General features: G+C 41.2%; 1 protein-coding gene across 2 annotated transcripts in view; it reads right to left on the bottom strand.

Annotated features, from left to right (window-relative positions):
* Nucleotides 1-8,932, bottom strand: part of pitpnc1b (phosphatidylinositol transfer protein cytoplasmic 1b) — a 20,114-nt gene extending 11,182 nt beyond the window's left edge. The window contains exons 1-2 of one of the 2 annotated variants that reach the window (XM_005731990.1): nt 8,268-8,932; nt 3,009-3,157 (exon numbers count right to left, since the gene is read on the bottom strand). In XM_005731990.1, coding sequence (XP_005732047.1) covers nt 3,009-3,157; nt 8,268-8,315 — 197 coding nt within the window. In that variant the 5' untranslated portion in view covers nt 8,316-8,932. The remainder of the gene's footprint in view (nt 1-3,008; nt 3,158-8,267) is intronic. The other variant, XM_005731991.1, reaches the window with a different exon arrangement.
* Nucleotides 8,933-9,824: the final 892 nt, after the last annotated feature.

Genomic DNA, 9,824 nt, shown 5'->3' with positions numbered 1-9,824 from the left:
GTGTGTGTGTGTGTGTGTGTGTGTGTGTGTGTGTGTGTGTGTGAAGAGAGAAAGAGCATGCGTGTGTTCTTACATATCTTTACTAATGAAGACCAAATGTCCCACAAGCACATAAAGATTAGAAAAATCCTCCACAGTGTGAACACGTCTTTACTTCTTTGAGAGTTTATTTTAGGATTAGGCCTTGGGTTTGTAGTGGTGATTGGAATAAGAGCTGAGGTTACATGAGGGTAATGAGTGAGGTTATTTCAGGGTTAGGAAGTGAATTTAGAGTTAGGAGATTTATGTTATATTTGAGACTGGGCTTTCATTATGAGCACAATTAACTGATGGGCTGTCAGCCTGAGCACAGAGAAAAGTACATGGACACAATACTCTCTCGCAGAGCAGCATTATTAAACCTTTTTACTTGTAGCAGTGCAAACACACTTAATCATGTAGGAAAAATCAACTCCTATTTAAGGTTTATAATCAGTGTGCAGCCTGTGGCTGGTTTATAACTCTTATCACTCACAGGGTGTGAAATACTCCGTTTTGTAAACAGAGCAACAATTTCACCTCTGACTCATCATTTATGGGACCGCTTGGTTTCACAATGAAGCACACTGATTAACTGTATTTTCAGAATATAGTGTTAATATTAATGTGCTATTATACTGGGTATATTGCAACTGAAATTGCAGTCTCATGGTTCAGACACTCCAAGAGCAAAAGGACAAAACCTCAGTGTGACTGGAAACAAATCGGTTGCCCTTTGATTTGGTGACCAATTGCAAATAGCTGCAGTGAACACTTTGATTGGAGGCAGCTTGTCTCCAACCAGCTGCAGTCCAACTCAGATTGCCTGCAGTCTTAGACAAATTGGATTAAGTTTGCAAATAGTTGGAGTTGAGTTTATAGTTGAGCTCTAAATGCAGACATGTTACCGACATGTAGCAATCAGTTTGAGTAAGTCTGCGCTGATGAGTGATCTGTGACAAATTTCGTTGCCGTAAGGGACTTGACTCAAGTGACTGCCGACTGAATGTCCTGCAACAACGTCACTTTTAGGGAGGAATTTCTGAATGTCTGTTTCACATCCCCAGAGTTGTGCAATATTAAGTACTTAGATGAATTATTTAATCTTAGATGAACTATTTAATCTACGTACTTAATATTAGTTTCTGTTCGACTGGATTTTCTGCGTATGTAGATAGCAGCAGATGCCAACAACTTTGTTTTTTTGGTAATTTATTAGTTATTTGCCGTATTGTAATGAGCAGATTCATTAAAATTAAAATTAATCTAAAATTAAAATGCCAAATAAAATGAGCAGATTCTCTTGGCTGATAAACTTACTAACCGACCTTCTTATTTTTCAAACATGACCATGAATTACATCCCAGTACTTGAAAGCACCGATGCCAGTGGGCACTGCAATGCCAGTAGCTTTGGATAAAATGGCAGCATGTGACACCCTGGGATGTCTGTATAGTTTTAAGTGGAGGAAAAAAACAGGGCAATACCATGCTAATAAATTATGGTATGAAAGTTGTCACAAATACATTGTAGCACTAGCTTGACATTTTGGGAAATGTCAGTTCTGCTTACCAAAAATGGGATGCTGGCAGCGTACATGCCCAGATCCAAGCCAATAGGCCGGGCATTTTACCCATTTAAAGTTTGAGAATATGTTTATATAATTTGACGACCCCTTATCATTCGCTTTACCAGATAAAAATGCAAAGCTTGAATGCCAACTATTCTGGGGGAATCATCATTGGGAGCCAAGTACTTGGTGGTTCAATTAGTCTTTTCCCCATATATCCTGTTAGATGACAGATTTGCATGTGAAGACCACTGCAGGCCTCCGGTGGAGTTTCCTCTGGCTTTAGCCTGACCAATCATCAGTTCTTTTGTGGTGAAGAGTTGTATGATAAGAAAAACACTCTCAGTATGTGTATAAAACATGAAGTGACACCCACCTGAAAAGATCAGAGGGGAATAAAAGACTGGATATGGTGGAAACAGTAAGTCTCATTCCATCCACAGGCAATAAACTTCACCTACCAGCACTAATGAACTCACTGTCTGGCTTGCTGAATCAACACTGTTGTATAAAAACAGTAGATTTAGTTTTTATTGGAGGTTTTGCAGTCCAAAGTTTAAAAAAAACAAAGAACTTGCATAACAGTCAACTGACGTGACTTTATGTTTGAGCTAAACACTGTATCATATAATAATTAAGAGTTTATTTCCCAAAATGTTACATAAATACTTCAAAAAAAAGGTTTACAATGTTCTGTTATGTACTCAAGACTACACTCTGTAAACATTCACATCTATGTCCTGTAAAAATATGCATATAGACAAGTTACATATTAACACCTGCAGTCACAATAGCTATCGATGGCTTTCGCTTTATTCTGTAATTTTCTTTCCTGTTTTTGTCTTTTTTCCTCTACGTGTAAATAATATTTGTCTTATGTAAATATTGTCACTTCTTTCTTACAATAACAGAGTTCTGATAGACCACTTAGAAAAGCTTACCAGGGGTTAAACGCATCCATTATTTGAGTGTAAGAACTTGGAGGTAATTATCTGTAGTTTTTCTATGTGTGGTTATACTGTGACTAGACTCTGACTGCCAACAAACTTTGTCAACTCTACAAAGAAAATTTAATGAGAGGCTAAATCTTCCCACATACCCTGCAATTACCAGCAACGGGATGATGTGCACGAGTTATGCCCGGCTAGAGAACTTTACTTACGTAATCCAGTGTTTACTGACCTCACGGTACAGTAATATTTCCACTTATACCTCAGCATGTCTAGACAAAGGGTGTTTGGACTTTGTAAACAGGCAGGTTGCAATGCACGCTGGGTGTTACTGTGTGTTTCGTGTAACTTGGATCGCTGAGATGTGAAGCTCTGCAGCGCAGCGATCAGAACACGGCAATCAGTTATTCTAATGGCCCGTCATGTGTACATCATTAGTGCAACAACACAATCAAAGAGTTTAATTGTACCTGCTGAGGTAGATTCGTTTCTCGGTCAGCTGCCCCGCTCCGTACTTGGGGTGATTATCTGGCTCATTCCTCACCACCTCCACCCCCTCTCCCCCACCACTCTGCTCACAGCTGTGCTTACTGATCATGTACAACTGCCCAATCCTGTACTGGAGCCCGAGGAGAGGTTTAGGATGAGGTTTATGGCGGAGAGGACGGGGATGGCGTGAAGAGAAAAGAGAGAGAGAGAGAGAAATGTGGTGAGAAAATGGTAAGCACAAAGCAAAAATCTCCCTCGTCCTCCTCCTGCTAATCCTCAAGATGCCATCCAAAGGGACACATTTAGAGTGTGGCCTTAGTTGAATTAACCAAGTGTTTGTTGACTGTGGTCATCCTTCGTTTAAACACACAGGTCCTCACGTTCATCTACCATAAACATGTAGCCTTTGAAATAACTCACACATTTATGCTTCTTTTTTTGCAAACAAACAAAATAAATATGAATTTGCCGTGAACTCAAAGCCATATCCAAATAACAGGCACTGCTGCTTGAGTCAGTTCTCAGAGGTTTTGCAGCCGTAGCCTCTCTCGTCTCTCGGTCTGGTACTGGAGTAAATTTTAATCCCATTTTTAGTCGCTTTTTTACATTTAAATTACTTCAACATTTATTCTACACATACATTTGAACCATAATAAGGAACTGCATCTTTACTGCTGCATTTAACTAAATCGCAAAGTGCACATTCGATTTTACTCTTCACTCCTCTCTGTGTATCATTATCCAACTGTTGCTCGAGCAGCTGTAGTTGCTCTTCAGAAAAGTTGTATTCTTAATCTGAACTTTTTGGGAATATTTTAAAGACTGGAATTGGCATTTAAGCTGAAGGAGGGCAGACCAAATTTCTCATGGAGCATAATAATGGATATGAGGACTTAAATAAGAAAAAAATTCATCCATAACAAATCAATACAATGCAGGTCCCATTGAAGAAAATGTAATACCCATCTGCCACTAAGAGGAAGTAATGAGAATGATGGCAGAAAATCCTCCTGGCAGCAGGTTCAGCCCTGGTTGCTGAGTCCGGTTTTGTCTCGACAGGCACTTACTCAGGGCTGCTTAGGCACAGGCTTTGTATTTGCTCTTCATTTTTCAAATCTTAGCCACTTGCTGTGTATAAAGATTTCCCTAAAGTTCCATTTCAGATATCAAAAAATTAATTTGGCTAGTGAGAGTGATTGCCTAGTGTCTAAATTAGGGGAAGGGACTTTGTTCTCTGCTGCAGCCCCAGTTTGTGCACGCTGATGAGGGAGTATTTTGTGTTAGTTAGTCTAAAGAGGACAAGGGCTTTGGGCATCTGGAGTATCTCCTCGTTTAGCTAAGCCTGATACAATCAGTGTATTTAAAAAAAATCTCTCACAATAATTCTTTTCATTTCTTGCAGTGCTGCTGCTGCTGCTGCTGTTGGTCGTTCTCATCTTTTCTCCCTAATCTTGTTTCTATTTGCATTTTTCTGTTTGCTGCAGTTGTAAATCACTTGGTAAACTTTTGTTTATAAAGTTATGAAAAAGCTGAGAAATTGTGCCATAAAGCGCTTCGCTGTTCTGCTGTGACCACCATAATGCAATTCATTTTGTTGCCCTATATTGCTGTGGCACTAAAGCATTATTCTAATTAAAAGCAGAAACAGAAAGATTGGGAGGAAGAGAGAAAGAGGACGGCAGACATCAGATTGCCATCCTTCACTGTGCTTTGCTGACATCATGTGACACTCCTCCTTCTTGTTCCAATTACTGTGGAACGTCAACATTCAATATTTACTTCTTGGATATTCATGGGACTTAATTAATCATAGTGATGGGTGCTTTAACACCATCTTAAAGCCAGCAGACCGCAGGACAGAGAGCTCCTCCCACACAGGTTGTGAATCTTTTCCCCCCGTTTTAGGAAAAACAAGGAAGTGGAAAGTGTCTTTCTTTCCTTAAATCACTACATACAGGTCGGGAGGGATCGTTGTCAGCTCTGGGAATGTGTTTCCTCTTACTGTTTCGTTTTTACAGCCCAGGATTTGCTTTACAAGAAATGTCGTCAGACTACAAATACAACGCATTATCAGGACAATGCCATGATTCATGATTAAAATATTTACCACTAAGAGCACAGACAGCTTTTGTCTTTGATCGTCAACTAGCAAAACACAACGACAACAATGACAATTAAGGGTGGAAAATTTGTGTTCAACGTTTCCCAGTGGCGATTTACACTTTATGCACTTTATTAGATACACCTGTTTAACTGGTCCTTAAAACAAATATTGAATCAGCCAATCACATAAGAGCAACTCAGTGCATTTAGAAATGTAGAAATTGTCAAGACGAACATCAGAATGAGGAAAATAGTTGAAGCAAGTGACTTTGAATCTTGCACGGTTGTTGGTGCCAGTTTTTCCTGAACTGATGATCTACTGGGACTTTCCCCCATAGTGATCTGTAGGGTTTACAAGAAATGGCCCAGTGAAGAGCATCTCTCCTGCATATGAACGCACAACATGAACCCTCAAGCTGACGGGCTAGTTTCAGAATACCACTATATTGGCATACTATAGGCCCCTTTGTACCAACTGAGCATTGTTTTAATGTGGCAGCGTGCCCGACCTTGCTGATCCCTTTATGAGCACAGTTTATCTATCTTCTAATGCCTGCTTCCAGCAGGACAATGCACTATATTATTGTATTAGCCCTTTATTTATCCAGGTAAAAATCTCATTGAGATTAAAAATCTCATTTCCAAGAGAGACCTGGCACCACGGCAGCAAAAATCCAAAACACATGCGGCACATAATAACAACAACATATCACAGAACTGAGATCATCTCTCAGTGGTTTCTTGAACATGACACTCTACACAAATGACCTTCACAGTCATTGTCATGTGTTGGATGGGGAGATTCTCATCATGAACGTGAGCCGAGAAATCTGCAGGAACTGTGTGACGCTGTCATGTCGATATGGACCCAAATCTGTTTTTCTGAGGCTTTTCTGAATCTACGCTATGAAGAATTAAGGTCATAATTCTTGGAGTTAAGGCAAAAATTACCTGAGAAACTACTTGACATATTTTTTTTTCTTAAAAAAAACCCCCCAAACACATTACCTCAACATGCACTTTGGTTTATACTGCATATGTGTCTGTATTTATTTGACCCTGACTCTCAGCTCTGCACACAATTTGCTATGTACCCAGACCCAGTGTATGTGTACAAATGTCACATAAAAGATTTTTATCTTATCTTTATCTTTATCTTCAAAGTTAAAAATGTCACATTGATTCATTGCTGTAAAGCAATAAACATACAATCTTCTGAGAAGTCTGAATATTTTTTATGGGGCGCTGCATGTTCCTGTGACACTGCCTTTTTCGTACACACCTCTGTGAGAGGTGTCTCTCAAATAAGGATACTATTTGTATTATAAGTGCATTAATACCGTACTTCAGTGGAGTATTTGAGTAAACGTGCAAAAAAAGTTACTTTCCACCATGAAGCCTTATTTAGTCTGCACTCTCATACAGTGGTGCTAGGCAGCATAAGATTAACAGTACCCTAGTGTAAGGGCTTTGGTGAGGGAGAGCCAGTGGGGGGGGGGGCAATCAGTTTTCATACACCCCTAAATGGTTGTAAAACCTCACAGACCCAAATAGCAACAAACAAAATTATGATCGCTGTGAGCGTGAATCCTGTTTCCAACATTTCATGAAACAAGATTTGTGGTTGAAAGCAGCAATGCTGAAAACACAGACAAAGGGCACGCTTGAGTGAGGCCTTCTTTTCTGTAGCGACTGAGAGTCGTTAACAAGTTTGAACACTGCAGTTTCCTCCCTGCCAAGAGAATAACCAAGACCACAGAGACACAAAAGCCCGTGTTCCTCACTTTCAGATGAAGTTTTTTTTTCAGATACAAGTTTGTAATTTATTTAACCACAAACGTGAGTGACAGTTTGCACACTGCAGAACTCCAATTTTCTTATTCATTACATCTCGTAGCGTGTGACGTTTTGTGAACCATCTGCTTTTCATCAGACAGTAGAAACACAGGTCAGCAGGCAGTAATGTAACAATCAGACAGTGTCTTACATAGGACAAGCCTTCATACGTATCGCTTTGGCGTGAATCAGAAAAAAATTGGAAACAATCCCAGCAACAAATAGAAGAAAAAGATATACATCGTGTCTCAAGCAATATCTAACAATAAAATGACTGAAACAAATGGTTAGATTACAATTTGATTTCTTTAATTAACTAAATATAGATGGTGCAGTGCTCTGTGTATCCCTTCTGTTCTACAGCAAGTGTCTGGGTTAATTTGGCTGAATACTTTAATGGGGACATATAATTAAGAAGAGTTTGAGAACCATTGCTCCAAGTTATTTTTAGCATGTGCCTGTGGAAGAAATAGAAAGTGAATCAACAACAGAATCGACACACCTGCCTACCACCTGAGCCACTATCACCTGCCGCCTGTTTCTTTTCTTTGGCAAAAGCAACACGGAACATTCTTCGCCACGGTGCGGGTGTGCTGTGCATGTCACACTTGAAAATCTGCTCACTTTAATAGTGGAGCAAAGGTTGCGGTCTGTTGCGTGGTTCCTATTATGATTTGATACCTCCTCAAATAAACTGCAGTTAAACTCACATTACACTTAAGCGAAAGAGGATTTGCTGCAAGCTCGAGTTCTGTGTGCCCTGTCCTGATACTGTAAATCCTATTTTGGACTGCTATTTGTCACTGTCATTGTTGTGGTAACAGGTAGAAGTAAGCCGGTTGGGGGTAGTGGAGACGACAAGGACATTTCTTTTTGAAGGGCACTTTAGCGCATAACAACCTCGTCCGCTCACCTTTTCCCTCTCCAGCGGGATCTCTTTGTTTTTCCACCCGCAGGCCGAATGCCTTTAAGTTGGGATCTTAACCAGTCTGACTAGTTTGAGCTTGCAGCGCTCAAGCAAATGTAGAACGTGTAGTGCTGTCCAGGTGTTGTACGCTTGACTCATCGCTCTATCCCAATGTGGAAAAAGCTCCCACAGGGCAGCTGCGGGGGGTCTCAGTGCTGTGTTGGCATTTTGTCTTATCAGTACGTTCACACCTTCACGATTACAAGTAAACAATAAGAAAAAAAAGACCAAACAAAACATTGCCGCAGCTAAAATAACCCCCAAATTTTTGCTTTTCACTTTTAAGTGGTGGGAATTGTGTGTGTAAAAGCGTGGGAAAGACAAACACACTTACCTCATCCACGGTCAGTGGCATGCATATGCGGTACTCTTTCATCAACATGGTGCTGATACCGGGAGAAGTTTTTTTGGGGGGAAGTAAACAGTGGGATCGTGCTTGAGTTTGTCTATCTCAGCTGACTCGGTTGCATAGTAGACAAACTCAGGCAGGCAACACACCACCACAGTGACCTCTTTTTTTTTTTTTTGGTGATGCTCTTCTTCTTTTGTTTTTGCTGATGTCAGTAAATCGTGGAGTTAAGTCCAGTGTTCTCTGTCAATGAGTGTCTGCAGTTTTCTTACTTTCCCTCCCTCGCTCACTCCTCAGAGCCTCGTCTCTCCCTTCTTGTTTCGCTTCCTCAATTTAATCTCCTGGACTTTTTTTTTTTAAACTGCTGTCTCTCACTTTTTTCTCGCTACTCCCTCCTTTTCTTCCTCTTCTCGGCTGCACCTTCGCTTTGCTGTTTCTCTCTCGCTCTCTCTTTCTTAATTTCTGTTTCTTTTCTTTCTGCTGCAGTGAAAAAGTAGTAATTAGTGCTGAGGTAAGATGTAAACCTACTATCAACAGCTCTGCCTGTCCTTTCCCCTCCGTCCCTGTCTGTGCTTTGTTTAATTCCTCCTCGTGTGTAACCTTGCTGTCTGCTCGGTGCTCCTCCCTTTCCACTCAGCCACACTCCGCTGCTTTCAGTTTCTCACAAATTCCTTTGCGGCTCCCCTCCTTATCTTTTCTTTTTCCCTCTCCCTCCCCCTTCCCCTTCTCTCCCTCTCCCATAGTATCCACTCCCCGCCCACTATACTTTACCACCTCTTCACCTGCATCACCCCCATCCTCCCCTCCCTGCCTCAGATCCTTATCTGTTCTTTCTTCTCTGTGGCCAAAACTGCTGTAAGCAATAACACTCGCATCTTTCCATATCTGGCACCTGTGCTAGTCCAAATTTGAAGCACATTTCTTAAACTCTTACCCCCAGCTTCCTCCACTCAGGTTATGACAGCACTCAGGTTATATGAATGGCCGACACTGAGGGGTAGCTAGACAGGGCCATTGGTTTAAGTATTCCCAAAGCCATGAGAGCTTCCATTAAGCTCAGTGGCAGACCCGCTTACATTGTATTACCTCATGACCTTCAGCTGGGTTTAATTGAATCCGTGTTTGGTCACTGAATAGTGAAATCGAAGCAGTCATAATTTTTCGTCCGTGCCCATCCGTGACCCACAGCCTGCTCTCTTTTTAAATGAGCGAGAATGACGGTGGTTGCCAAGTCCAACCCCAAAAAGAAATAAGAAAAGCAGGTGTTTTGTTTCTCGGGGTCAATCTGACAGGGGGCAAAACCAATAACCGGCTTCTAGATTCCTCCTCTCAGGTGGAATTCGCCTGCTTTTCTTAGTGTGCCCCGAGACAGGGCCGGAGTGGCTCTGTTCTCCACATGTCTTCGCTATCATCCGCTTTGCAGTGAAAGAGCAGTGAAAACAAATTCCTAGTGGGGTTCACTCCTATCTTATCAGATCAGTGTTTAGAGAAGGGAAGCCACTTCAGAGAGCTAAGGTGTGCTTTGCTCATCTCTGCCTTGAT

This window comes from Pundamilia nyererei, unplaced genomic scaffold, assembly GCF_000239375.1.
Source record: "Pundamilia nyererei isolate P.nyererei 1_Seehausen unplaced genomic scaffold, PunNye1.0 scaffold00045, whole genome shotgun sequence".
NCBI lineage: Eukaryota > Metazoa > Chordata > Actinopteri > Cichliformes > Cichlidae > Pundamilia > Pundamilia nyererei.
Note: the sequence above shows the minus strand (reverse complement) of the source record. Positions and strands in the feature narration are given on the sequence as shown.